Source organism: Dryobates pubescens, chromosome 16 (genome assembly GCF_014839835.1).
Source record: "Dryobates pubescens isolate bDryPub1 chromosome 16, bDryPub1.pri, whole genome shotgun sequence".
In the NCBI taxonomy this organism is placed as follows: Eukaryota; Metazoa; Chordata; class Aves; order Piciformes; family Picidae; genus Dryobates; species Dryobates pubescens.
Window position 1 is genome coordinate 20,536,608 of NC_071627.1, and position 27,976 is coordinate 20,564,583.

The 27,976-nt window shown below is 46.1% G+C and overlaps 2 protein-coding genes across 2 annotated transcripts; one reads left to right on the top strand and one right to left on the bottom strand.

Moving 5' to 3' along the window:
- Positions 1 to 5,883: 5,883 nt before the first annotated feature.
- MFAP3 (microfibril associated protein 3) lies at positions 5,884 to 15,626 on the bottom strand. Its single transcript, XM_054168588.1, has 3 exons — positions 15,574 to 15,626; positions 9,334 to 9,794; positions 5,884 to 7,627 (listed from the first exon to the last, which is right to left on the bottom strand). Exons 2-3 carry the CDS (start codon positions 9,611 to 9,613, stop codon positions 6,882 to 6,884), a joined length of 1,026 nt encoding a protein of 341 aa, XP_054024563.1. The 5' UTR covers positions 9,614 to 9,794; positions 15,574 to 15,626; the 3' UTR covers positions 5,884 to 6,881.
- Positions 15,627 to 17,076: 1,450 nt separating this feature from the next.
- Positions 17,077 to 27,810, top strand: FAM114A2 (family with sequence similarity 114 member A2). The gene is made up of 13 exons (XM_054168472.1): positions 17,077 to 17,375; positions 17,586 to 17,685; positions 18,125 to 18,220; positions 18,509 to 18,621; positions 19,563 to 19,697; positions 19,860 to 20,018; positions 20,654 to 20,777; positions 21,752 to 21,831; positions 22,426 to 22,554; positions 22,751 to 22,890; positions 23,633 to 23,705; positions 24,855 to 24,908; positions 26,294 to 27,810. The coding sequence occupies exons 1-13, from the start codon at positions 17,154 to 17,156 to the stop codon at positions 26,390 to 26,392; spliced, it is 1,524 nt and encodes a 507-aa protein (XP_054024447.1). The 5' UTR covers positions 17,077 to 17,153; the 3' UTR covers positions 26,393 to 27,810.
- Positions 27,811 to 27,976: the final 166 nt, after the last annotated feature.

The window sequence follows — 27,976 nt, forward strand, 5'->3', positions numbered from 1 at the left end:
TACTAGAAGTTTATGTGATGGCAGCCTCTCCTTTAAACTTCAGGCTGAAGGAGCACATCCCCACCGAAATGGCTTTCTGCAGGCTTGTATCACCCTTGGAACTACTGCCTATGAAATATATATTTAATAATACAGTAACACGAAGAGGCACTCGGAGGACAAACACACAAAAGCACTTGCCATTGCCTCTGCAATATTGCATCCACTGGGTACCCTTCTTCATGAAATCCTAGCCCTTTGATTTGATATACTTGGAGTCCAAACCTCTTGAGACAGTCTCCGGCGTGTGTAGGCAGCCCAGAGCTCTGCCCTCCGAGTGCCATCACGATGCGGCGCTCACAGTCACAGCGGTGCTGCCCGGGGCTCGCGTCTGCGCCGGGGACAGCTCATCTCCGGGGCGGGGGAGGTGGGGGGGATGCGCTCATCGCTCTTCCAGCCTCTGACAGCGGCCGACACACCAGCCCAGCAGCACACACACCGCGACTCCAGCCTCTGAGCAGACTCATTGGCATGCAGCAGAAGCCCCGGGTACCGTACGGGAGGTGGTGGCAGATGGATGGACATATGCATAATCTGTGTGCCTCTCTGCTGATGTCAGCGTCCCAGCGCAGCCATTACCACTCGAGTACACGGTCTGCGCTGGGGGAGCCAGAGAGCTTTCCTCCCATAAAACAAATAAAATACGTTCTGAGCATCTTGGGACGAGGCCATTCTAATCCTTTTTATTCCTTCCAAAGGAGAACGATTCCATATTCAGGGCACTGTGCAAACAATTAATTAGCCTAATGAAAATGAAAGGCCCTAATTGCTCGGCATTATGATGATCGCTGGCAGCCAGGCGTGACCGAAGAATAGGCAGTGTCTTAGCAGGGACAGGGCACAACTTTTGGGGCTTTTTTTTTTTTTTGGGTATTTGGACAACTAGCAAAACAATTATTTTTTTCTTGGAGTGGTGCTGTAATTCTCCTTTCCACGTGCAACAACAGCAAAAAAGCTGGCAGTGTTTGGAGAGCTGCTATACAATCAAACAGAATGAAGAGGAGAGAGACCCAGCTGGTGTGCAATGACCTGGCTGAATGGAAGTCGATGAAGCTGCAACTTGCCTGAGGTGAATGACATGGGGGTGTCTGCACTGCGTGGCTCTGGCAGGAGGCTTCACTCATGGAGGGTGCTGCAACACTGAGAAAAGCTGCATTTTTTGGGGGGAGGGGAGCACACCTGAAATGGAAGTGCAGTCAACCTCAATGCAGCTCCCTTTGCAATGATCTGTTGTTATCCAGCTGGAAAAGCGCTTCAGATTCATGCAGATGAATTTGTTTGCCGTGGGTAGGATCATGAAGAGCTCTAAGAAATGGAACTGTTATCATTTGTGCACATGGAGATGGAAAGCAGATGCTGACTGAACATTGACCTAGCCTGAGGAGCATGGCTGCAGTAATTCTTCCTTTAAGCAGCTGACTCTCACGGGAAAGTCCCCAAGACTCAGCTTTAACTCTGTTACCTGCCTTGTGCAGAGACTGGCAACCAGAGACCATTCTCTGGACACAATGTGGGTGAAATCTGCTCTCACTCACACTGCCTGACTGTATTCTAGAAGGCTTCTCAGCAGGTTGGATTTTTGGTGTTTGAGGTGGGAGGGAGCGCAGTTTGAACTTAACCAGAGGCACTTTTACTCTCCGCTCCATGCTGACACCCAGAGCTGCAGGACGTGCCCCTACAGAAGGCAGCCATTTCCCACATAGGAAATAAAGTTTCCTGCTGAAATCAGTGGGAATTGGTTAAAGTGTCTCATTTGGGGGGTTGGGATCATCCCCTGGCAGTTTAATACTCTGAACTGATTGCAAAGGGATCGGGAACCCGAACATGGTCACCAAAATGAGCTGGGACACCTCCCCCCCCGCTCTACTCTTGTCTAGCAAAGCTCAGGGGTAAAGTCAGACCTGCATCTCCTCCAGCTCTAGGGGTGCAGAGTGAGAGCAGCCCACAGGCTTCCTTCCCTTGGCACAGAAGTGGGGTTGGATTTATGCCACCTCAGCAACTCCCTGGAAAAACTGTAACACAGATTTGGTCACTTGAAAGCTTTAGATACTCTGGGTTTGTGCTGTGCTGTGCTGTCTTTTAGGAGGTAAGCTGTGTCCAAATGTAGTTGGTTTAGAGGAAGATTAAAGACCAAAAGAGGTGATTACAGTGTAAAATAGCACAATCCTGTGAAAAAGGTAAGGACAGAAAGTACTTGCGTGTGGCTGAAGGTCACTGCACTTCATGGTCACCCTTTCAGCTTGCAGAAGTGAAATCAGGGGAGAATGCAGGAAATCCTGAAGGTAGTTCAGGTCTGCTGCCATTCTTTCTGCAGCTGGTAACAATTATTACAGCTGCTGCTGGGGACTTTGGGGCATAAAAAAGAGAAACAAAAGCGAGAGGAACAGTCTGTCAGCCGCCTGAATATCCCTGCAACCTCTGTCAGGCTGGCTAGCAGCATTCTGCTGCTCAACCTGGGATGGACAGGCACTGACCATGAAAAGGACAACCCTAGCAAGGCAGGGCTTTGGGGGGGCTTCATTTATTTTGCAAATCTACCAGTTCATCTTATGAAAGTATGAAATCCTAGGTGGTTACATTAACCAGGTACATTACAATGCAGGGAATAGAAATAGTCACTACAAAGTTAGGTTCAGGTACTCCTGGATAACAAGTAGATTTACCAGTGTTTAAAATAAACAAATCACAACCACCCCCCGCCCTCCAAATAAAACAACCCACCCAAAACAAGAGAGGAAAACCACCCTTGTGATTGTCAAAGAATTTAGAGCAAGGAAGCCACTGTAGACCTCTCCTTGTCCTACAAAAAGTCAAGAGGGAACCACTGATGGTTACATCATCTTTCCATGTGAATGTTCAGATGGAGCCATCAAACAAATTGAAGTGCACACATCCACCCAGGATAAATGAGAGTAGCTCACAAGTTGTTTGGAAACCAGTGTCAGGTTTCATTCTCTGGCAATCACATTTACAGCATAACATCACCATCAGCCTTGCTTTCAGATGCATAAAAATCCTGTACTGTCATCTGTAAAATACACCAGAGCTTCAAATCTGCTCTAATTGAATTCAGTGAGAGTAGGATCAGTTTCTACATTTAATAAGTACTCCTGATTTAGTGAAATCCTCACAGAACAGCTTCCTTCCCAGGAATGAAATTAATTTAGTGAAGAGAAGATGGTAGTAATTCAGCAAAAGTGCTTCACTTTACTATTCAGCAATAAACTGCACTTCTGAGGACTTTTATGCATGAGCACACTCTCCTCTCCACCAGCAACAGGACACACAAAGACACCAAGTAACTGTGCTTAGTAAGAACCTGGAGTTATGGAAATGAAGTATAAAAATAAAGTAAGAAAACAGATTGAATTAATCTGGGAACTGCTCTCCTGGCACCCATCTGACACACCTCTAGTGTCATCCTGCTGCCTGGGAGCTGCCATTTCTGATGAGATATTTGTCACTCAGGATGGCATAACAGCTTCTTAGGAAGCAATTAAATGGAGCTTTGATTTTGTAGCTGCATCTCTACCCTGTGCATACAGTTCAAGGCAAAATGTCCAAGGTTCTCCTGCTGTATTATAATGCAACAGCTTCACAGAGGCAAGGAGAGCTGTACATGGGGAAAAAAGGCAGTTGCAGGTACAACCCCGATGGCCTGTGGCACAAAGGAGATGATTAACACAGCTCATTCTCTCTTGTAGCCTTCACCTCTTTCAATTAGGGCACCCAAAATGGTGCAATCCCTCAAATCTCCACTCATGAATGTGCAATGTGCCCAGAGAAGGGTCACGAGGATGAGCAGAGGGCTGGAGCCCCTCTCCTGTGAGGACAGACTGAGAGAGGTGGGGCTGTTCAGTCTGGAGAAGAGAAGGCTCTGAGGAGACCCAGTTGTGGCCTTCCAGGATCTGAAGGAGGCTACAAGAAAGCTGGGGAGGGACTTCTTAGGATGTCAGGGAGTGATAGGACCAGGGGGAATGGAACAAAACTAGAAATGTGTGGATTCAGATTGGATGTTAGGAAGAAGTTCTTCCCATCAGGGTGGTGAGACACTGGCACAGGCTGCCCAGGGAGGTGGTAGAAGCCTCATCCCTGGAGGATTTTAAGGCCAGGCTGGATGTGGCTCTAAGCAACCTGATCTAGTGTGAGGTGTCCCTGCCCATGGCAGAGGGGTTGGAACTGGCTGATCCTTGAGCTCCCTTCCAACCCTAACAATTCTATGATTCCATTGTAGTAGAGAAGTGAAGCCAGCAGTATCTTAGCAGGGCTTCTTATTCACAAAGATATCTTAACACTGATTCACCTCAAAAAGATTCAAGTAACCAGTCAGGTTACACAAAACTAGACAAACTTTTCATGTGGAAAGTGCCATCAAATTATGGAAGCAAAAGAGAAGCTGAGGGCTGTAAATATTTTAAGTGTCTAGAGAAGGCTTCATTCCCCTGAAGCAGACATAGTTTGCTACAGTCTGGCAATGATACCAAGCTGGTGGGAACAGCACTATAACTAAGGCTAGCAATTTTCTCCCTTCCTGACAAACACCACTCTTACCCTACACTGCATTTACTGGTGGCTGACTGCAGAACTTTCCCCAGAAGGTAGCTTAAAATGGTAATAAATGCTTCACTGCCCCATTCTCTGATCTGATATGATATCTATAATTTGCTCAGGCCTTTAGTTATGAGCAGGTATTACAGCAGATGGCCCCACCCTGTCATTACCACTGGGCCTGCTTGTTTTCCATCTCTGCTCATGTAAATGTAATGTCAAATCCTCTTAAGAATCCTGAGCAACAGTCCAGAATCACTTGTTCAAGTGACATTTCTGTAATAATAAGGAAAGGGAGGGGGGGAAAAAGAGTTGTGGGAAATTAAATGGTGCTCCTGTTGCCAAGTACTTAAAATTATATGGCAATATGCTTCCAGTAGTTGTAAGAAATTAATTTGTGGAGTGCTTACAAGCCTTACATCTACTAAATCTCAACAGGATATAAAATGCTATTTAAGTGATGCAACTTACAAAGGAGAAAAAAAAAAACCCACATCAGCACCAGAGAGTGAAGGAAGGAACTACCTTCTAGTCTGCACTCTGATTCCTGGAGGCGGGATCGTTACAGCTGAGGAAGCTGTGAGTGAGATCCTTGGTGAAGAACTTAGGAGTTAATTATGTCAGTACCTGCACTGCGCCCTCCTGCCACCCCTCTTCAGCAGAGCAGACAGGGCATGTTCAGTGAGTTACTCCACTCCCATAGTGAGTGGCTGGCAAACAGCACAGCCAAGCCCTCTGCTACCCACTCTCCTGCACCGCTTTCTGCAAGCACTGTAGCCAGAGCAAAGAATGTCTCTGCTTTTCACCTCCTTACTGTGATGTTCAGAAAGAGATGCCTGAGACACCTGATCTGCATCAGGAACAGCAGGAGCAGGGAAGTCATTCTGCCCCTGTACTCAGCAGTGGTTGGCCACACCTTGAGTGCTGTGTCCAGTTCTGGGCTCCTCAGTTTAAGAAATGCTGAGATGCTGGAATGTGTTCAGAGAAGAGCAACAAAGCTGGGGAGGGGTCTGGAGCACAGCCCTGTGAGGAGAGGCTGAGGGAGCTGGGGTTGCTTAGCCTGGAGAAGAGGAGGCTCAGGCTAGACCTTATTGCTGTCTACAACTACCTGAAGGGTGGTTGTAGCCAGGTGGGGGTTGGTCTCTTCTCCCAAACAACCCGTGACAGTACAAGAGGACACAGTCTCAAACTGTGCCAGGGGAGGTTTTGGCTGGATGTTAGGAAGGTCTTCACAGAAAGAGAGACTGGCCATTGGAATGGGCTGCCCAGGGAGGTGGTGGAATCACCATCCCTGGAAGTGTTCAAAAAGAGCCTGGATGAGGCACTTGGTGCCATGGTTTAGTTGGTTAGATGGTGTTGGGTGATAGGTTGGACTCAATGATCTCCAAGGTCTTTTCCAACCTGGCTAATGCTATACTCCGTAGCTGAATGAATCTTTACATGATGCCACGACACATTACTGTCACTCTTTTCTCACAACCATGTCAAATACAATAGAAAACTTTGGATTTTCTAGAGGCAGTGAAGTCAGCAAAGTCAAGGAAAGGCAGTGCCAGCAGTGCTGCTACTGCTCCATTCTGTCAGGCAGAGCCAGGGTAAGGCGCTTTGGCAATCAGCACCGAGTTTAGGCAGCCACCTCTGTAACAATTTGCTCTCCCCACGCTGGAGCACACACGAGTTTTCCGCAGACAGACGGAGAACTGGGGCCCCCTGGTTGTTCTCTGAGCTGCTTTGAAACTATTCTCTCCCCAAGTACAGTACATTTTGATAGCAACATAGAAGCACACGACACAGAACAGATCTGCTCAAGCTCACCACGGCTCTGATGGGCTACACGCACCAAGAGGCAACTCAAAAAGAGCACACAACTCATCAGGACAACAACACTGATCAAAGGAATTCCAGCTCCATTTTGTGAAGGAAGGAAAGAGTTCACAAAGGGAAAGATCTTATTGCAAGTTGCACTGCTCAGCTTGGCCACTTCTAATAGAGATGAAAAGTATCAGAAGCTGCCAAGGAGACAAGGGCAAAGAATTCCTGTTTTGTAACTATTTTAAGTATAGAAAGCTTGTTTTAAAAAGAAAAGCCACTGCACAGTATTCCAAATGGCTTTCTTTAAACAGACTTGAAACCATGAGATCAACACTGACAGAAGATACAGATTTGGGCAGCAGTTCTGGCACCCTGAAATTTGGAAAGCACTTGTGCAGTTGGGACTGAGGCAGCTGGTTTGCAGACCCCCCTTCCGGCAGCAGCCTGGGGTCGTCTGTGCTTCCTTCACAACAGCGCCGGACTCAGCAGGTGCCTTCCTCGGAAGGTGCAAACTGGCAGCTGTCGTGAGAAACAGAGTCAATGCTCTGCACCTCCGACTGCGGGTGAATGGACACCTGCACAGCTATCTCCTGGCCCTGCTCGTTCATGGAGCCATCGTCTGAATCGCCGGCCGGCGAGTCGCTGCGCTTCATCTCCGGGTTGCTGGGGTACAGCGCGGCCTGGGCGCCGCAGGCCTGGCTCTGCTTTCCCTCCTCACCAGCTTCGTCAGGATCCTCCACCCGCACCGCCTCGAAGATCTCCTCCATGAAGGCCCGGCAGTTGAGGATCAGGGGTGGCAGGGGAATGCTTCTGGCGAGCTCCTCAATGTAGCGAGCAAACTCCATGGTCTTGAACTGCGTGACTTTGGCCAGCTCCAGCGTTTTGGCAGAGGTGATGATGGGGATGCGCTTGGCTATCTCAAAAGCCTTCTGAAGCTTCTCAGCCCCTTCCGTCCTGAAGAACTCATTGATAGCCTTCTCCGTCTTGCGCAGGTGGCTGCTCATCATGCACAGCCGGGTGATGTTTAAAATGAGGGTGATGGCAAAGGCAACGAGGCACACAATCATGTAGTAGATACTCATGTCTCCTGAGGTGAAGATGACCCTCAGGGTGACGGTGTAGTACACGGTGTCGTTACGGGTAACACCCGCGCACGTGTATCGCCCCCGGTCAGCAAAGCTGACCCTGGTGATGTTGAGGGAATTATCAGCAATCCTCCAGTGGCCACCTGGAGATTTAAAAGAAAGAAAGTAAGCTAAGGAAACAAAACCAATCACCAGTTAAGTAGACATGTACTGTTTGCTCCATCAACAGGAGACAGAGCTTGGAAGTCATCAGTCCATTTCTAGCATAATCCATACAGTACATCAAGGACTCTACAACTCTCTACAACTACCTGAAGGGAGGCTATAGACAGGTAGGGGGTTGGTCTCTTCTCCCAGGTAACCAGCACCAGAACAAGAGGATACAGTCTCAAGCTGCGTCAGGGGAAGTTTAGGCTGGAGGTGAGGAGAAAGTTCCTCACAGAAAGAGTTATTTGCCATTGGAATGTGCTGCCCAGGGAGGTGGTGGAGTCACCATCACTAGAGGTGTTCAAAAAGGTATTGGATGTGGCACTTGAAGCCATGGTTTAGTTAGTCAGGAGGTGTTGGGTGACAGGTTGGACTTGATGATCTCTGAGGTCTTTTCCAACCTTCTTGATTCTATGACTGAAATTCCCTTTCCATGCTTGTGATCCAGGAAGCCATAACCCAGTTCCCAGTCCCACTGTTTAACGGTCAATTGCTCTGCTCGCTTACTGCTTCCTCTTCTCTGCACATCCCTGGGTGCTTACGGACTGCGAGCTCTTTCTCGCAGGGACCCTCATTCTGAACTAGCGCCTTCCACCTGCTGTGTAGCACTATTTCAAAGGACCACCCTCTGTAAAGTCTAAGTTTCAGAGTTAAAAGTCAAGTGACCCATGAAAAACAGATCAGAGTCTGTAAATGGCTCCGCTGGCAAAAGAAGGCAGAATTTTCTTGAGACAGAGTTTTCTGCTGAGCGTGCAGTGCTGATACACAGAACCCATGGAAGAAGAAATCAATAAAAGCCTCCAGCTTTATACAGCATTTCCTCTGCGTTTACAACTTAAGGGGAAAACTGTTTTCATAACTCATTCTTTTAATGACTCTACTTTGAGCTAATATCCAGATGGCATTTTAACTACAAAGGGGTTACAGAACACTTAAGGCAGAAAGATGGCCTCCCAGAAGATCCTATCAATTAGCTCAATGACCTTCATTAATACTAATAGAGAAGCCCAAATGTGTCTCTAAAAGGCATTAGTTTTTTGCAAATTAAAAACTACAGGGACATAACTGCAAGAGCCAGTGGTTAGGAGAAGCACAGCCTCCCCCTGTACAAAAGGGTTAAACAGAAAGGATTTCACTGCTGCCCATTACAAATGGTGTTAGTTTCCACAGCCTCACTGGTGCAGAAAGCAGACAAAAAATGTAGTTGTTACCCCATGCTTTGAAAAAAACAAAACACCCAACCAACCAGTCTTGTAACAAAATGAAATCGCTGACTGCCAGCTGGAGAAGGTCAGAAGTTGTTGAGCATTGTGTTTAATTCATATAAACCTGAGCAATAATAAATGAGAACATCAGTGTGTATCTGGTAGGATGCAGATTAATTTCTTCTGTATACAGCAGTGTGATGCCTCTGGAATCAAATGATTCTGTGGGGAACCACAGCAGGATAGATGGGTTAAGATAGAACAGCTCAGGTATAATTCACATGCCAGAGGGCAAAGGGCTTTGTCTTGTTCTCTTCTTATCTCCCAACTGTAAAAACAGGTGGATAGGAAGGAAAAATGGTAATAAAGTCCCAGAGGTTCTCAGAGCCTGTGGAAAAAGGGAATATTGAGGCAACAAAAAGAGCAGAAAGGCTCACCTTCATCCTTCTGTTCAAGCAGATGTCCTCTGGAGTTATACCAAAGAATATATTCATACTGGCTGTTGTTCAGTTTACATTCAAGTAAAATACTGGTCCCCTCTTTGGCAATGATATCGTGGTGTGCTGGAGAACTTACTGAAGCTTGAGACACCGTATGAAGCGATGCATTGAGAGTCCCAAGAGCAACTGTTCTGTTGAAAGCTACATTTTCCAGTGTAAATCCAATGGAAAGATCAGCAGCAAGAGTCAAAATTAACAGGCAATAGCTGAGCTTCATGGAAAGCAAGAGAAAACTCTCTTTTCATCTAATTTGGAGAAGTGAGGTCGTATGATATTAAGCTGTCTGTATCGCTCTGAAATAGCAGAGAAACTCTTGATTTGTTCAGTGACAGAAAATGTCTCGGATCCAAATGCACTTTCAAGGTCATCAATATTGGAAGTGGAAACTGGAAATTCAACTGAGGGGAAAAAAAAAAAGAAAAAGAAGAGAGAAACAGAAAAAGAATTAAGTTTATTAATGACAGCAAGCTTACAGCATATTCAGATTTCATTTCCAGTAAACAGATTTCGATTAGCATATTATAAACTGTCAGCCAAGAGGTTCCAAATCAGAGCTTTGCTCAGAACACAGTAATGAAACCAGGGCAAGAAGCATTAGCACAACCTTCAGACCTCTAAATGTTCATCTTCCCATCCAAATAAATAAGCCCAGGAACAATAACCATTAAGGGGAAAAAGGTTTAAAAAAAAGAAAAAAGAACAAAATGTTCAGAGTACTTGAAACAAAGAATTATCTCCAGGGTCAGAAGTGGACTCTGCATGAGTTGACACAGAAACAGTCCTTTCTTAACAGAGGAAGAAAAGCAAGGAAGAGAATATAATTTCACAGTATCACTAAGGTTGGAAGAGACCTCGAGGATCATCGAGTCCAACCTGTCACCACAGACCTCATGACTAGCCCATGGCACCAAGTGCCACGTCCAATGTCCTCTTGAACACCTCCAGGGACGGTGACTCCACCACCTCCCTGGGCAGCACATTCCAATGACGAACGACTCGCTCAGTGAAGAACTTTCTCCTCACCTCGAGCCTAAACCTCCCCTGGTGCAGCTTGAGACTGTGTCCTCTTGTTCTGGTGTTGGTTGCCTGGGAGAAGAGACCAACCCCCACCTGGCCACAACCACCTTTCAGGTAGTTGTAGAGGGCAATGAGGTCTCCCCTGAGCCTCCTCTTCTCCAGGCTAACCAATCCCAGCTCCCTCAGCCTCTCCTCACAGGGCTGTGCTCAAGGCCTCTCCCCAGCCTCGTTGCCCTTCTCTGGCCATGTTCAAGTGTCTTGATGTCCTTCTTAACTGAGGGGCCCAGAACTGGACACAGGACTCAAGGTGTGGCCTAACCAATGCAGAGTACAGGGGCACAATGACTTCCCTGCTCCTGCTGGCCACACTATTCCTAATGCAGGCCAGGATGCCATAGGCCCTCTTGGCCACCTGGGCACACTGCTGGCTCACGTTTAGGCGGCTGTCAATCAGCACCCCCAGGTCCCTCTCTGTTTGGGAGCTCTCCAGCCACTCTGACCCAGCCTGTAAATTTCTGCCTCCCTCTCCACAATCTCCTGGTTTTCTAATGCCAGTCTTTCATTTAGCACCTAGAGAAAATCCAAAGAACAAACACAGCTCATTTTTAGCATTTCTACATCTACTTACTTGATTTTAGAGGCAGAATCAGTGCTAGATATCTAAATACCATATAAAATGCTTACAAATTCTCCTGTTAAGAAAACTCTCTTGGCAGTTACCCACAGCCATAGGGAGGAAGTCCCTTTCTGAGTATCAGGACACTAAACATACCTCCTTTTTGGTTTTTTTTGCAGTCTCTTGTGGCTGCTGCAGCATTTTCTGACTCCTCTTTCTTGTTTGTTTTACAATAAGCCCCTGCTGAAGATCTTTGTGACTTTATGTTGCAACACCTCAGCAGTCATATCTTGTTTATCGCCTTCCCTACCCAAATGCTGCCACACATTTTCCACAGCCATTTGAAGAATTGTTTTGTCTGTAGACAGATTTCACACTCTTCAAATGAATGTGCACAAAAGGGATCTGAAGACATTAGGACACAGCCTTTAATTTTATGTGCCTTGCACACAAGGATTTTCCTGGTTTAAAAGGCAGAATGAACCCAACTCGCAACAAAACGAGATGACACCGATACGGAAAGAATCTGTAATCAATTTTCCTGCAAGCCTGACTCAAGACAATTTCTAATCCAATATGCATTCCCTCAAGTTATGATTCCATCTAGCCCGCTCCAGAGCCCTAAAAATAACAAAGTAAGGAAGCCACAAGCCAAATGTTATCGTAAAGAACATCTCACTTCAGCCTGTTGACTGTGTGACTTGAAATTGATCACCTTTTCTTCTACCCACAACAAAAGCCAGTGGAAGATGAATTTCATAAATGCTGCAAAACAAAGGAGTACATTCTCGGAATAAACAGTGCAGAAACTTCATATCCTCCCAGGATCAGTAGGTAACAATGTCTGAAGCAGACAGAAATCCTACCAGTGATGAAAAAGAATGCCATTTGAATAAATACAGGTGATTTGCCTAATTGTCTTTTCAGCAGAGAGAAATGAAGTTTTTCAGTTAAAGCTGATTTGTTGAAGACCAAACCAGATTCCAGACCTGATACCTGATGAGACACGTGCTGTCTGACCCATTTCTGTGGCACCTACTGCTGAAAGCAGTTTAGCAAAGAAGGCAAATGTGTACAACCCTCCTTCAGTTTTAGCTAAACAACTCATCCACTGAATCCTGCAAGAGAAACTGGAAAACAGACCCTCCCCTTGCTTCTCTGTAAACAACAATCCCTTCCTTTGTGTGCCCTCTTTTGGGTTTTGTTGTTTGTTTTTTTTATTGGTCCCACTCTGCTTCTCATCATGCCTCTTGTCCATTCATTTAAGACCAGTATTGAGAACTCAATTTACCATTGTGCTGCTTCCCACAGCTAAACAGGTAAAAACAGAACCAAGGCCTCTTTTGTTCCTGTTTTCCACCACTTACAGTTTAGGGAAAATTACTGAGTCCTGCTCAGTAGAGAGGAGCATCCCAGCCACATCAATTGCATAGGTCTGAAAAAAACCCCCAGCAATAAGGCTTCTGCTGATCAACCACCACTCTTCTGTTTGAAGGAATGGTTTTAACCTTCCTATTTTAGACCTCTACTATTTTCAGTGTTTGAGAGTCTTCAGAAGGCTGCTGAAAACTGACCTGCTTATTTTGATGACCTTGTGCAGGCTTCTTAAATGCAGGCTGCAGATTTTTAGCAGTTTGTGGACCACTGGCATTTGTATTGGAATAGAATAGAATTAACCAGGTTGGAAAAGACCCCAGAGATCATCAAGTCCAACCTAACACCCAACACCATCCCACTCACTAAACCATGGCAGCAAGTGCCTCATCCAGTCTCCTCTTAAACACCTCCAGTGATGGTGATTGCTGTTTGAGAGTCTGTCACAGCTTGTGCTAGCAAGTGTAGCGCTGTGGTCGCAGAGCTTCTGCGTCCATCACTTCACCACCCAGCTGCCTCCAATTAAAATTGCCACTGCCCTTGATGGCTTTTCCATGCTTAGGGACTCGACTTCACAGTGCTTGATGCAGTTACAGCTGGTGACAGCTCTGCAGTGAAGGCAAACCCACATCTTCAGTACAGAATCACATACACAGAATAACTTACAGTCCTCTACAACAATAATTTCTTAGCTAACAAAGTTTTAGATTTATTAGAGAATAATCCCAGGAGGTGGTGGAGTCACCATCACTGGAGGTGTTCAGGAGAAGACTTGATAGGGTGCTTGGTTGCATGGTTTAGTTGATTGGGTGGTGCTGGATGATAGGCTGGACACGATGATCTTGAAGGTCTCTTCCAACCTGGTCTGGTCTATTCTATTCTATCCTATCCTATCCTATTCTACCCTGTGTTACTGTCATTTAAAATTACTAAATTGTTACATTTTCAAGTGTCTGTGGCACTCCTCCTAAAATGACAGTAGGAATCTCAGTCACTTATTTAACACAAGAAATACTCCGCTGCATTTTCCCCCTTATAAGCTAATTATCTTCAGTAATTGCATATGCTCTCCACTGTATTTCCACTGAGCTTGCATAATGCATCAAGCATTGGTGATGGGTCATTGGATTTTACTATTAAACTCTTCCAGGTCTGATTTACTAGAAATTGTTTGTCACATTTGGCTTCTGGAAAAGCCATTCCTGCTAAGCAGACAATGATCTCTCACTGCCGAGTACTGGGCAAAAAATAAAGTGATTTGTGAAATCCACATTCTTCAGTGATCACACTTATGCAAAACAGCTGCTAGAGCTGGTAAAGGATCCAAAAAGGATAAAGCCTGAGCGCTGCCAGCCTCACAATTCTTCAAGAAAGCTTTAAGCCCAAGCCAGATGAAATGTGCAGAGCAGAACCTGGCTGTTTTACCACTGAACCTGCAGTCAGGCTCAACATATTTAACCTTTATTAAATAAGCCCTAAGTTGTAACAACAAATAGCAGTGGAAAGATAAAAAATCTGTGATGCATATGCCTGCATGAATCATCCTTGGCTCTTATCCTGAAAGAGTGCATCTGTGTTTTACTTATGAGCACCGTAAGTAGTCCCACTGAGGTCAATGGAAGTACTGATAGTACTTAAAATTACACACATTTATAAGGCACTGCGAAATTTGGGCCCAAGAGGTTGCAAGTTATATGGCTTTACATTCACTGCTCATACATCATTTCATACCTGGGGAAATGTTAAGCAATAAACCAAGACATGCCTGACAGACCACAGGCTGCTCTGACTGCCACTTCTGGCACATGATGGGGAATTGTACTGCAGCATTTGAGACAAGCTAATTGCTATGCACGCTAAAGAGATCTACACGGATCACTTTTGCACAGAGCACACCTTTCTACCCTCAGTGTAATGTCTGGCAGATATCAGGCTGTTGTGATTACCCTATGAGGCCCCACTGACCCTCTTTCAAACCTGCCACAGAGCAGAGTCCTGAAGACCGTAGCTCCTGGAAAGTTTGTGGAAATAGACAGTGTGGCCTTGAAGAGAGCCACTACAGACAGGTGCAGCAGAAGCCACAGAGAGGGCTCATCTGCTGCCAGCACTAGTGAAGGCTCTGTGGGGCAATGGCTGCATTCACAGCCCAAAAACCAAAGCAAGAAGCAGACCTTGACCACGTGTGGCTGCTTCACAGGACATGGTGGTGGTTTGCCATGTACACAGTCCCTTGGCTGCCTGATACACGTCACAGGGTAACTCCTGAAGGACAGGAGGTCAGATGCAGATGAAAAAAAGTTTCCCCCTCTGTGAGCTAAAAATGATCAGACACAAATCTCCAGTGAATGCAAACCCCAGCCCCACGAGGCCTGGTCCCACACATACCCATATCTGCTCACTGAAGCTCTTTGAGGCAGTGGGAACCATGATGTGCATCCACACTCTGTAACCTAAAGAACCTAGAATCATAGAACTGTTCTGGTTGGAAAAGACCTCTAAGATCATGGAATCCAACTGCTGACCTAACATCACCATGGCCATTAAATCACGTCCCACAGTCCCACGTGTACACTTTCTTTGAACACCTACAGGGACGGTGACTTCACCACTTCCCTGGGCACCCTGTTCCAACGCCTGACCACTGTTGTAGTAAATAAATTATTCCCAATATCCAATCTAAACCTCCTCTTGGTGCAACCGGAGGCCATTTCCTCTCGTATCACTTTTATACTAGTGAGACTAACCCTCACCTCACTGCACCTCCTTGAAGAGAGTTGCAGAGGGCAAAGAGATCTCCGCTCAGCTTCCTCTTCTGCAGCCTAAACAACCCCAGTTCCCTCAGGCCTAGGCCTAACACCACGTAGCTTGACATCACGCCAGGAGCTTGCTACCCTCTCCACCGCCGCGACAGCATTTCTGTGCTAAGACAACAGGGGCTGAGGTAAGACACGGGTGCCCAACGTCTCCCGCAGCAGTGGGATGGGTGCTGGGGCCTTCGCGTCGCGGCACCGCTTCCCCCGACTCCGAGGTCGGCAGGCAGAACTTGGCGTCAGCGTGACGCAGTGAGGCAGCGATACGCCGCTGCCACTGGAAAGAGAATGGCGGGGCCCACCCCACGCCCTGGTCCGCCCCACGTCCCGGCCCGCTCCACGCCCCGGCCCGCCGCGCACCTCCACCGCCGTCGCCACCACCGGCCCTGCTGCCCGGATATGCTTTCCGCGCGCCCTTCCACGCTGGGCCGCGCTTCCGGGTCAGGCCGCGGGTGCCGCTCTGCACCGCGCCTCGGTGGTTACGGTCCGCCCGGCAGGGGGAGCGCGCAGCTGGCGGCCCGGCCCGGCCCGGTGGGTGAGGCGCGACGGGCACAGGAACCGGCAGCGGGGAGGAGAATCGGGTCTTCGAGGGTCGAGGGCGCTAGGGGATCGAAGGGCCCTTTTGTGGGACGGAGAGTCCCAAGGGGGGGTGGGGGGGGCGGGGCTTTGGGGCACTCGGGAATCCCCTGTAGGGCAGGCGGTACCAGGAGGGGGGGTGGGCACCTGGAGCTCCCCTTATAGGGCTGGAATCCCACGGCGGGAGCTTTAGGGAACCTCGGAGTCCCCTGTGGATCAGGCTGCACCGCATAGAGGTTGTGGGATCCGGGGGGGTAATCTGAAGAGGCAGAGACAGAAGGAGGGCTCCCAGGGCTGGGGAGCCTAGATGGGTGCCCCGGGTGGCGATGGGCCCGGTGGGGTCACCTGGATGCCCGTGAGAGCCGACCACGGCCGGCCAGGCCCGGAGTTAGTGGGGGTTGTGGGATCCTGCGCTCTGTTGCGAGAATTCACGGCGAAATAGAGTGGGGGTACCCTCTCCCGTCTATAGGAGCTGCCCCGTCTGTAGGAGCTGCTGTCCTCGTCCTACTTAAGCCTAAAGCCAACAAAATCCCGTGGCTGGGGCCAGCTGCCCCGATTGCATCAGAAGCCACCTCTCCGGGACGCAGCATCACGCCTGCGACGATGTCGGGGCTGTGGGGTGCTGTCTGAGGTGCTCGATGTGGTTCTGCCTCTTCCTGCCTGCTGCTGCTGCTGCCGTCAGGTTACGGCCCCGGAGCTGGTGAAGCGCTGCCAGCGAAGCCAACAGAGCCAACAGGAGGGAGAAACTTCTCCCTTGTGAGCAGGCCACAGCAGGGCAGCTCTGTTCGTGGGCACCATTATCGCCAATGTGCAATATCAGGGCCGGTGGCTGTGGCAGCTGGAGCACATTTCAAATTCTGGATGATGTTAGTGCCTTGACAAAACTCAGCTCTAAACACAGAAACAAAGCAGGTGCTGCCTCCCTCCATGCCCAGCTTTCTGGCAGCTATCCCCGTTTGTATCCAACACCCTTCAAAGCAGCTGTCCCATGCAGTTTGTTTGCAACGTTTGTTTTTGTTTGGGGTGTATTTTTTGTGTGTGTGAAGCCAGTAATGGATTTAATTATCTGAGGACCTTCTGTACCTTTCATTTGATTGTTGGAATTAGCAACCTGTTTCTTTCCCGTGGAGAGGGTGTGTTGGTAAGATAAAGCCATATGGGACTTTAAACTTCCCAGTGTGACGTTTCTACCAGTCAGACATAAGTCAGTGTACACACTCCCTTAAAAACATCACCAGTGTGAGTGGCAACATGAAGGGATTTCTGTCTTGGTTGTGTTCTGTTATTTAGAACACCAACGTGATGCTTTTGAACTAATCAAGTGTACAAGGGAGTGATTATTTTATCTGCTTTGCTTTCTGTGGATGTTAGTAATCATGTCTGGGAAAGACAGCAGTGAAAGCCTGAAGGAAGAAACTCCTTGTGAAGACAAAAATGAACAGAAAGCAGAAGAGCTTACCTGTGATAAGAGTGATGAAGTAAGAGAGCAAGAGTCTGAGCCTGTGCCTATGACTCGGAAAAGACCTGAGCCCAAACCCCCAAGTCAGCCTCCTGTCACAGCAAAGCCAACAGCTGAAACCCTGAAGGTACGTTCCTGTGCTTGCTCTTAACAGCATGACTTCCTGTTTTGTGGCTCTGAGCACAAAATGATTTTGACCATGAGCCTCACTGCTCTTAAAAAAAATGCACATTGCTGTTGATCTGCAAAGAAGCTGCTGCACAAAAGTTGCACATCACAGGCTGCTTGTGCTACTCTCCTCACCTGCATCACTCTCTTCTGCTTTTCTTTCTTGAAGGTCTCAGATTCTCCAGCTGTAGCTCAGACAGGATGGGGGTACTGGGGAAGCTGGGGGAAATCTCTACTGTCAACTGCAACTGCTACTGTAGCTACTGTAGGTAAGGCTCTTTCTAGTATTTGATAATAGCTCAAGGTGGTGCTTTTAAGCTTGTTTCTGTTACAGCAGCCCTTACTGGAAGAGTATCAATAGAATTGTTCAAGTAATGGGGAAAATGTATACCAAAAGGTGCCATGAGATTAAGAGGGTGTGAACAGCTAACATTACTGTCAAGATTTTGAGGTGTTTGCATAATTTTCAGCAGGTATTTTAAACTGATGCTCAGGTGGTGATCTACAGCTTGGTTGAAAAGCAGATATGAAACCTGAGGTGATTACATTGGAAGGCAAGCTGGCCGGTAATAGGTTTTAGTGCTGGGTAAACTCCCTTGAACAAGAAGAATCCAGAGTATTAAAACCCAATATGCAGCCCTAATCTTGTTTCTCTTCTGAGTTCTGTTGTATCTCATGGTTAAAGCAGTATTCTGCTGTCTTCTCTAGGTCAAGGTATTTCAAATGTCATAGAAAAAGCAGAAACAACCCTTGGGATCCCCAGTCCTAGTGAAATATCTTCAGAGACTAGAGATGCTACAAGAGGTCAGTTTTTTTCTGCATAAGAACACCACTGAAATGTTTCTTGTAACATAATCAGCACCAAAATAACACCAACTTACTGTGCATCCTGCATTTTGAGGTAGGTACTTCTGTGCTAAAGTAATAATCCACTGCTTACTTCTGCTGGCTGTGAAAAGTAGGTAGGAAAATGACATCAGTCCTAGTCCTGCTCCTGGCTGACACTTGGTGTTTGTTGATTTTCTCTGCTCTGCAGCTGACAGGATCTTTTTTCTGGGAGTGAGGAAGTTAATTTTATGCCTTCTAACACAGGAAAGGAGAATCCTGGTGCTGGCAGCACAGATGCAGCTGAGGATGGCAGCTCCTTTCCTATTGCTGGCGCTCTTGGAGTTTTATCAACCATCTCTACTGCTGTCCAAAGCACAGTGAGTGAGCTGGGAATGCAGGAGAAAATGGGTTTAAGAGACTGTTGGGGGGGAGGGGGTTGCCTTTCATCTGAGAGGAACCTTTTGACTTTCGTGGTGAGAACCTATTCCAACATTCAGACAGTCTTTATCCTGTGCCTGCCTTCTAACTGGCAGGTAATGTGTAAGTTGTCTTGAATTTTGATAGTCCTGTGATAAATGTTGATACATAACAAGAAAACCTAGCAGTGCACTGTGTGGTGTGTGTGTTCCCATGCGTGCCACTTCTGTTATCTCTGCTCCCTCCCTCCAGAGTATTCAGGTAATTGCAGGGTCGGACTCATTCCTGGAATATTTCCACTGATTTCCACAGAGCTGTCTAGAGATGAAATCCATTCTCCTCTTCAAAAAACTTCTGTGAAACTAGCCCAAATTGCTTGGAAATCAGCTTGTTCCTGTAACCATGAGAAATGCACTTCAAAGGAACCCATTACCCTTAGAAAGTGCTTTTGTGATCTGCTGTCTTGTCAGTTCGCCCATGAATCTGAGAGAGCCACAGATGGAAAGCTTGCTTCTGCTTTTAAGGCTTGAACAAGAGTTAGCAACCAAAACCCATAGGTCTAGTGTTTTCTGATTGGAAGGATGAGAACTAAATCCTTTAGTACTTTAATGTGGTGAGAACCAGACCGTTCACGACATAAAGATGTTATTTCCCATCAGATTGCTGCAGCTGTCTGAGTGCTGTATTGAACTGTTGGATTACAATGTATTGTGGCTCCTTGCATGTCCTTCTGCTCTCTTTGTGGTGGTTAGGGTTGAATTTTAGGGTGACAAGGACCAATTTAGCTTGTATGTGAGCGTCTGGCATAGTATTCCTGATATCAATCCTCCAATTCAATTTCTTCAATTGAAGAGTCTTCTGTGAGTCTTACATGCCTTCTATATCCACATCTGATTCCCAGGGGAAAAGTGTTATTACTGGAGGTCTGGATGCCTTGGAATTCATTGGGAAAAAGACAATGGATGTAATAGCTGAGGGAGACCCTGGATTCAAAAAGACAAAGGGCCTAATGATCAGAACCTCTACGTTGTCTCAGGTACAGCAGTTTTCTATCAGCTCCTCATTGGTTTCTCTTGTTTCATCTCCTTTTTGTGATTCTGTCATTAAGCAACCATTTTTGCTATTGAACCAAAAGCCTTCTCTTCCCATATTCTGTATATTCTGGTGCTGCCCTGAGTCCCCTTCTTTTCTTTTTCAGGTCTTACGAGAGGCAAAAGAGAAAGAAGAGCAGCAGACAGCTACTGAGGTTACCATGGCTACGGAGAAGAAAGCCCATTATGGGTTACTGTTTGATGAGTTTCAGGGTCTTTCGCATCTGGAGGCTTTAGAGATGCTTTCCAGAGAGAGTGAATCAAAGGTAATGGCCTTGAGCAATTTGCCTTCTATTTTGAGTTCAGCTGAGCAGGGAAAGAAAGATTAGAAATATATGTATATACATGTAAAATCAAGCACTCTGAGCTTCCTATAAAGTGATTGATTACCCAGCTTCATTTTGACCCCTGCATTATGATCTGGTGCTTCCCTTGGGAGCATTATGTCCTGTTCTCAGCTCCCAGAGCTGGTCTCCTTACCCCACCAGCCTCAGTTCTTGCATGTCTTCCACAACTTCTCACAAGTCACTCCCTCTTCATACCCACTTGATTGCTGCCTTGGTCTGAAGAAGAGGAAAGTATTGTAAGCACAGCAGAGATCATTCTCCCTCTCTTTGAGGCAGGGAGGAGGGCAGAACAGCATGCAATTCCAGAAGTGGTTCACTTTTTCTAATGAAAGAAATTTGAATAAGCACTTAAGAATCCATTATTACCTGATAGGACTTCACAAATAGAAGTCTTTTTCCCTTTCCTTCTTCCTGTAGGAAAATGCCACTTTCTCACTAACATACATTCTACATATGATGCAAACCAGTGCTAAATCTTCTATCCTGTTTTTCCCCCCACCACCACCTTGTTGGATTTATGATTCCCTCTTCTTGTCTGTGCTGCCCTTAACTAGGTGAAATCAGTTCTAAATGCACTCTCTGGAGCAGAGTTGGACACACTGGAGGAGGAAATGGAACAACTCAAAGAAGCATTTTCTTTACCTGAATTCTTTGAAGATGAAGAGGAAGAAAGTAAGGGTAAGAGTCTCAGGTTCCTGAAGGAGAAGCTGGTTCTCAATGAAATTCTCAGTGTAGACCCAACTAGCCCTGATCACTAGCAATGGGCATGTTAAGCTGGGTGCTTAATTCTAAAGCTGTCTGTAGCCAGGAGCAGGACAGGTAGCAATACCCTTTATCTCTGGAAAGCTGCTGTGCATTAATTCTGTAGCAGGGAGAATTTCTTGCCAGAGCAGGATTAGAGTTCCTTGACTCTTCAGCAGTTCATACAACTGACCTTGAACCAAGATCCAAATACAAAGAGATGCTGGATTTCCCTGACCATAAGGGACAGACTCTGACTACTGCTGTCCAACATTTGGGAAAGCAAAAAGCCTTTTTGTTTAGCTTTAAGTACAAGTTAGCCACAGACTCGGAGAAGCCTCCATACACAAGACCCATCTGATTCTTGAGGTTTATGCAGATTCAGATGTAAATTTCTTGCATTGCTTTTACCTAAATGGCTCATCAGGGAGGGCTTTCCACACCTGCACTTGCTATCGTTTAACAGTTAATGTATCTTCTATTTGCATGTGATGGAGCTCACACAGCGTTCCCCCTGCTGTTAACATCTGCCCTGCTCTATACAACAGGAGCACCATAGGCTTTAAGTGACATTTCAGGCTCTCCAAGGTGGTGTGCAAGTTAGTGCATTGTAAAATGCTGCCTGTAAAGAAAAACAACAACAACAACAACAAAACCCCCTTAGCCAGAAAAGCAGAACTGAGAAAGCAAAAGCTAACAGAAAGCAAAAGTTAACCTTCTGGCTCTGGTGTCTCCACCTTTTCAGAACTTGCCTTAAATTGTGTTTTAAAGGACCAAGTTTGATGCATTCTTGCCTGAGGGGATGATTCAAAGGGAAATAGCTGGCAGACTTGTGCAGGTCTAGTTGTGCATTGGAAATGCTGCTTATTCCTGTGCCTGTCCTTTGTGTGGATCCTTTGTCTGTCCTTTAGGAGATGAGGAGTTCACAAAAGAAGTTACAGAGTTGTTTTCAGAGCTGCGTGTCTCCTCAAAGCCGGACAAATTGATCACGGTGAGTTATTTCCCATCTTCTCAAGCTGGAGAGGAACTGCTTCTCAGTCCTGTTTGGCTTGGGAAAATCAAATGCATGAAAACAAGCTGTGTTTTAGATCTTCTGACAATGGTGGGCAAAGGTGATAGGCTTTTTCCTTTGACTTTGTGGGGCACAATCATGTTCTCTAATGTCTTTGGCTCTGAATCGGTAGGCGCTGGGCAGTACTAAGTGGTGGCAAAGATTACTGAGAGCAGTAAGCCTTCAGCCACCACAGTGAAGTCAACCTATAGTCTTGTATGAAAGCCCTTCTCTTGGTACAAAGAACTCTCTTTATTAAGTTCAGAAATTGGTTTGAGGAAGAATCTCCTTTCTTGCCTTCTTTTCACTACCCTTCAGTTCCACCAAGTGGCAGCAGCATTCTGCAGACACGTTTCTAAAGCACCTCTATGAGTTGTGGTGTCGCTGGTAAACCAGCACCCAGTGGCAGAGAAATGTGTGCCCTCAATGATATCAGTGCAGCCAAACCTCTGCAAGGTCCTGTTTCCATGTTTTGTGGTGTGCAGGGGGAGGCTTTGTTCCAGCTGTCAAATACTGTGGCACATCTCCCTGCAGGTGAGGACATCAGCTCACGAATGGATAGCACGATTCAACAGCAGCCTTCCTAAAGAGGAAAAAGAGAGTGAAGAAAACCAAGCAGTAGAATCCAGAGATGGTGACCATGATGCTAAAGAATCAGTAGAGGTAACTGAGTCATGAAGGAAGATAATATCTGACCACTGAGTGTTTATCTGGCTGCTGAGTTATAGCTGTGATACCCAGAGTTTATGGGTTTCTATTTCTGTGCAGATGCTGACATCTGAAAGGGCAGGGTGGTGATAGTGCATTGTGTGATTCACTTGGGTTTGGATGGTATGGGGAATCTCCTTAACTCTTGCAGGACATTCATGCATTTGCCATAAGAAGTCTGGCTGAGATGACAGCATGCTCCATTGAAATGTTTCACAAAACTGCAGCTTTGTTTCTGCATGGTGAGAAACAAGAGGTGGCAGCCACAGACAGAGCCAAGTCCCTTTCACAGTAAGTTCATCTCTTAGTAAACCTGTGGCATGTAATTACTCACACACTGACTACAATTTCTCATAATCCTTTGCAAATCCATGGAGTTCAGGGTTCTTAAATTCTGTGTTCAAAGTTGCAGTGGGTGACCTCTCTGTCAGCTGTCTATCTCCAGCTTAAAGACATTTCTTGACAGCAAAGAGGAAGCCCTACTTGAAAGCTTTCGTATAGCCAAGAGGAATGCCTGCCCTAAGTTTGTGGCAGTAAATAGACATTTAAGATGCAACAGAACAGTTGTGTAAAAGTGATCCTTAATTACTTTGTTAATCATTTAGTGTGGTAGGTATGTGATACTGTAAAATGACTGCAAGTAATGAGTGGAGTGGCCTTAGTAATAATGCATAACACAAGGGTTTTCTTTTGTGTTGGGAGATGCTTGCCAAGTGTAGGAAATACACAGAGCTTCCTATGCAGGAAATGACACTTGTCAGTAAGTCAAAAAACAAGTTAGCATCCTCCTTCTTGACTGGATGTGTCTGACCTTTGAGTGCTGTCTCAGATCTTTTGCTCTTGTTACGTATTTTCCCATCCTTTTTTCCTTCCTTTAGGAGCTTCTGGATCTTCATACACTTTATAAGCTCCATATCAATTTGGGGTTCATTTAGGAAACAAGGCAGTTATTTGTGTTTTAGGGGAATGCTAATAGAAAGTTTCTCTTGTAGACTGTATTTGCTACATGGTTTTCCCACCCTTTTTTCCACAGAATGACCATTATGCTGTGCAAAGAACTGTCAGCCTTCTCTAAAGAGTTCACTACGTGCTTGACAACTGCAGGGGTAAGAGCTACACCAGAGCTCTTGGGAATGAGATGTGCTTTGTTCATTGCAGCCTTGGGATATTCACCACAAAGTGCTGTTTGTGTTTTCACAATTGTGTGTGCAGTTTTTTGCCCTGTGATCACAGAATCATAGAATTGTTAGGGTTAGAAGAGACCTCAAGGATCAGCCAGTTCCAACCCCCCTGCCATGGGCAGGGTCACCTCACGCGAGACCAGGTTGCTCAGAGCCACATCCAGCCTGGCTTTAAAAACCTCCAGGGATGAGGCTTCTACCACCTCCCTGAGCAACCTGTTCCAGCATCTCACCACCCTGATGGGGAAGAACTTATTCCTAACATCCAATCTGAATCTACCCATTTCTAGTTTTGTTCCATTCCCCCTAGTCCTATCACTCCCTGACACCCTAAAAAGTCCCTCCCCAGCTTTCTTGTAGCCCCCTTCAGATACTGGAAGGCTACAATTGGGTATCCTCGGAGCCTTCTCTTCTCCAGACTGAACAGCCCCAACTCCCTCAGTCTGTCCTCATAGGAGAGGAGCTCCAGCCCTCATTCTTGTGACCCTTCTCTGGACATGTTCCAGCACCTCCAAATCCTTCCTGTAATAGGGGCTCCAGAACTGGACACAGTACTCCAGGTGGGGTCTCACCAGAGCAGAGTAGAGGGGGAGAATCACCTTCCTCAATCTGCTGGCTATGATCTGGTCTTTTGGGTCAGTGTTTCCCGTACCATGGCTGCTGAGCTTTCAGATGCCTGCTGCTGCATGCAGCCTGGCACAGAATAGGGGTGGGAATTGGTGCTGGCAGTGCGAAGGGAGACAAAAGAACACAAGATTTGTGATCCTGTTGAGGGTTCTTCAAAACACTTAGGTGTTACTGAAGGTAGTGTCATTATCCTTAAAATTCTCCAGCTGCCCACAGCTCATTTGCTGCCATAATGTGTGTATTCAGGTACCCCTTGGGCTGGCCACGTGCGGGTGACTCTGTTCTTATTTGCATGCTACAAGGCAGGTCCTCTGCCGCTTGTGACTTCACTTCCCTACAGTCAGGGGAGCAATGGTGGTTTTAAACTTACTGAGGATTTAGCTTTATCTTGCTTGAAGAAATGTGATCAAATTTTCAATCAGGATAATATATGTCTGATCTCTGCAGGTCAAAGAGAAAGCAGACGTGCTTAATCCCTTAATCACTGGAGTGTTTTTGGAGGTCAGTTGTGCTAAAGTTCAAACTTTAAGCTAATACTTAGAAAATAGATATATTGGGTGGTGGTTTTTTTTCCCACTTAAATATCTTTATGCATGCCAAATTCTCTAACCCATGGTCTCAGATTCTGCTTACCTATCTAATAACTTGAAAGTTTTAATAAATGTCTGTGGGTTTGCACAGGAGATGAGCTACTTAGTGAAGACTCAGCCTTATGTTGTCTCAGCTGACAGTTCTGATGGGTTAGAATAGAATAGAATAGAAGTAGAATAGAATAGAATAAGAGTAGAGTAGAGTAGAATATAATAAGAGTAGAATAGAATAGAATAGAATAGAATAGAATAGAATAGAATAGAATAGAATAGAATAGAATAGAATAGAATAGAATTAACCAGGTTGGAAAAGACCTTTGAGATCATCAAGTCCAACCTATCATCCTACACCATCTAATCAACTAAACCATGGCACCAAGCACCCCATCCAGTCTCTTCCTAAACACCTCCAGTGATGGTGACTCCACCGCCTCCCTGGGCAGCCCATTCCAATGGCCAATAACTTTCTATGAGGAACTTCTTCCTAACATCCAGCCAAAATCTCCCCTGGCACAGCTTGAGACTGTGTCCTCTTGTTCAGGTGCTGGTTGCCCGTGACAAGAGGCCAACCCCCAGCTGGCTACAACCTCCCTTCAGGTAGTTGTAGAGAGCAAGAAGGTCTCCCCTGAGCCTTCTCTTCTCCGGGCTAAGCAAGCCCAGCTCCCTCAGCCTCTCCTCATAGGGCTGTGCTCCAGACCCCTCCCCAGCTTTGTTGCCCTTCTCTGGACATGTTCCAGCAACTCAACATCCTTCCTAAACTAAGACGACACTTACTAAATTCAGCAGTCTGGATTTCTAGAATTTAAATGTCCAAAGTCAGACCTTAAGACAGGCTCAGGAATCAGCATGCAAAAGCCTCAACATTTTCTAGCTGCTGAGCTGGTTCTCAGTGCCTGTGAACTTCTGAGGTGTGGCGGTAGGAAACGGATGTTTCCCGTTGGCGTGTTCTTCCTTCCTGCCGCAGCCCGCCTGTGCTTCACTTTGAAATGAGCTCTTCTCCTCTATTATCAAACCCAGTAGCCTGCATGTGGATTGCATCTGATCTTGTTTGGCAGTTTGCAGGGCAGTTGCTTTTATTTCTCATTTTCTAGCGTGGCAGAAGAGCCTCTCAAAAACGTAATATTAATTGATTTCTAGAATGAAGCCTTAAGAATCCGACGAGCAGTAGGTGTCTCTTATGTGCATTAATCAATGCTCTTTGAAATGAGGATGTGGTTAGCAAAGCTGATTGGTAGCATAATTATTCATGCATGTATTTTGATTTTGGGGGTGTTTTTTGTTTGTTTGTTTTCATAGGCTTCAAACAGTGCTTCGTACATCCAAGATGCCTTCCAGCTCTTGCTGCCTGTACTGCAGATCTCTCTTATCGAGGCTAGAACGGAACCATCGCCGTAATAAAAGCCCTTCTAATTAAGAACTTTTTGACCTTCCCACTTCGTAGTTTCTGTGCTGGAGAATGATGTAATGGCTCTTATTAAAGGGAAAAAGATTAACTCTGATCACTGCTGCTGCTGCAAGAAGGGTGATTAAATGCAGTCTGGCAATGACAGCTCTTACGGCACATTGAGAGATGTGATTAGCATAGTCCAGGCTGCTGGACAACGTGACAGATTTTAAGTGCAGCCTGCTTCTCTGTTTTCCTGGGCTGTATCTTTTCACCAAAATCCCTCAGCTCAATGTGTTAACAAGCTCTTTGTCTTCACAGTCCAGAGAGCTTCTCCAGTGCTGGAGAAAAAGAGTAGGAGCTGGCTAGTTAAAGACTTCGCTAACATCAGGGTGTGATTTTTTAAGTCAGAGAGACATAATTAGGTTCCTGGTAGCTCTGTGTTGGTGTTGAAGTGGATATTGGATAGGAGGTGCAGGAAAAGGCCAATATTTAAGATTATGAACCTTGCAGTTCTTGGGCTGGAGAAAATACAGCAGAGAGGACTCCTTTCCAAGCTCTTGCTGCTGAAGAGAAGCCAGAGCTTCCTGAAGATGTCTGTTAATGACTCAGGGATATGGGACAAGGACTCTCTCACTAGGGTGCTGTTTCTCATTCTCTTGCAGAGTGCTAGCTTCAGCATGAGCTGGGAAAACGCTGATCTGGCCCTAAGAATGTGGGTACTTTGTTCCATAGCAATAAATGAGAACTGGCTAAAAGGAATTGATTTGTGTTTGGGCAATTTAATGAAAGAATCTGGCAGAAGGATTCCCCTTCTTCAGCGCAGCCTAACCTGTCAGCCCCAGGCTGTTCACAAACTCATATATGGCTTTTCTCCTTTTTCTGTGTAAAACTACTATAATGCAGTGCTCCTTCTTGGAAGGTGTATTAAAGTGAGGGGACAGGAAGCAATTTGATTCTGTTAGCAGGAGTCCTAATTTGTCTCAGAAGCTGCTCCACATACGGTATCTGTTTCTTTGTGCCGTGAAAGTTCCCTTCTTTGTTCCTTTCCTGCTATTTCTCTCTTTTGAGCTTGCCCATTGGGAGGGAGCAGCCTCTGTTAGAATCACAAGAGCAGAAATGCACAGCTAAAATGGAGCTTCAAGAAGTCCAGAATAGCTAACCAGAGGTGACTGAGTGTCACACCTGCCTCTGTACTTGCTCGTTGGTAACAATGATGCTCAAATCCCATCTCGAAAATCCTCTGGGTTTTAGCAGGTCTTGCACGTTTTCTGCTGTGCTGAAGGCTTAACATTCCTCTGCTCTATTTGTGCAGCAGAGAAATGGGGTTTTATTATTAAAATACCTTTTGGCTAATTCTCCTCTGATTTTATATATGTGTATGAAAAAAGCCTTGCCTTAGCTGTGGTTGGCCTGATCACATCTCTGAAGGGAGAGCAGTTTTATTACTTCTTCTTTTTTTTACTCTTGCATCTTAAAGAAGACCAGACTTGAAAGGAATGTGTCTGGGGTAAAAAGAAATCTGCACTACAATAAACTCTATTTTTCTGTTCCCCCCCTTTGGTTGATAGCATTATTAAAGAAAGGATCTGGTC

Coding starts and splice junctions, on each gene's coding strand:
- MFAP3 (XM_054168588.1), bottom strand. CDS start 9,613: ATGAAGCTCAGCTATTGCCTGTTAATTTTGACTCTTGCTGCTGATCTT. Junction 7,628..9,333: donor GCTTGAACAGAAGGATGAAG/GTGAGCCTTTCT, acceptor TTAAATCTCCAG/GTGGCCACTGGAGGATTGCT.
- FAM114A2 (XM_054168472.1), top strand. CDS start 17,154: ATGTTAGTAATCATGTCTGGGAAAGACAGCAGTGAAAGCCTGAAGGAA. Junction 17,686..18,124: donor TGCTACTGTAGCTACTGTAG/GTAAGGCTCTTT, acceptor TGTCTTCTCTAG/GTCAAGGTATTTCAAATGTC. Junction 22,555..22,750: donor ATGCTAAAGAATCAGTAGAG/GTAACTGAGTCA, acceptor TAACTCTTGCAG/GACATTCATGCATTTGCCAT.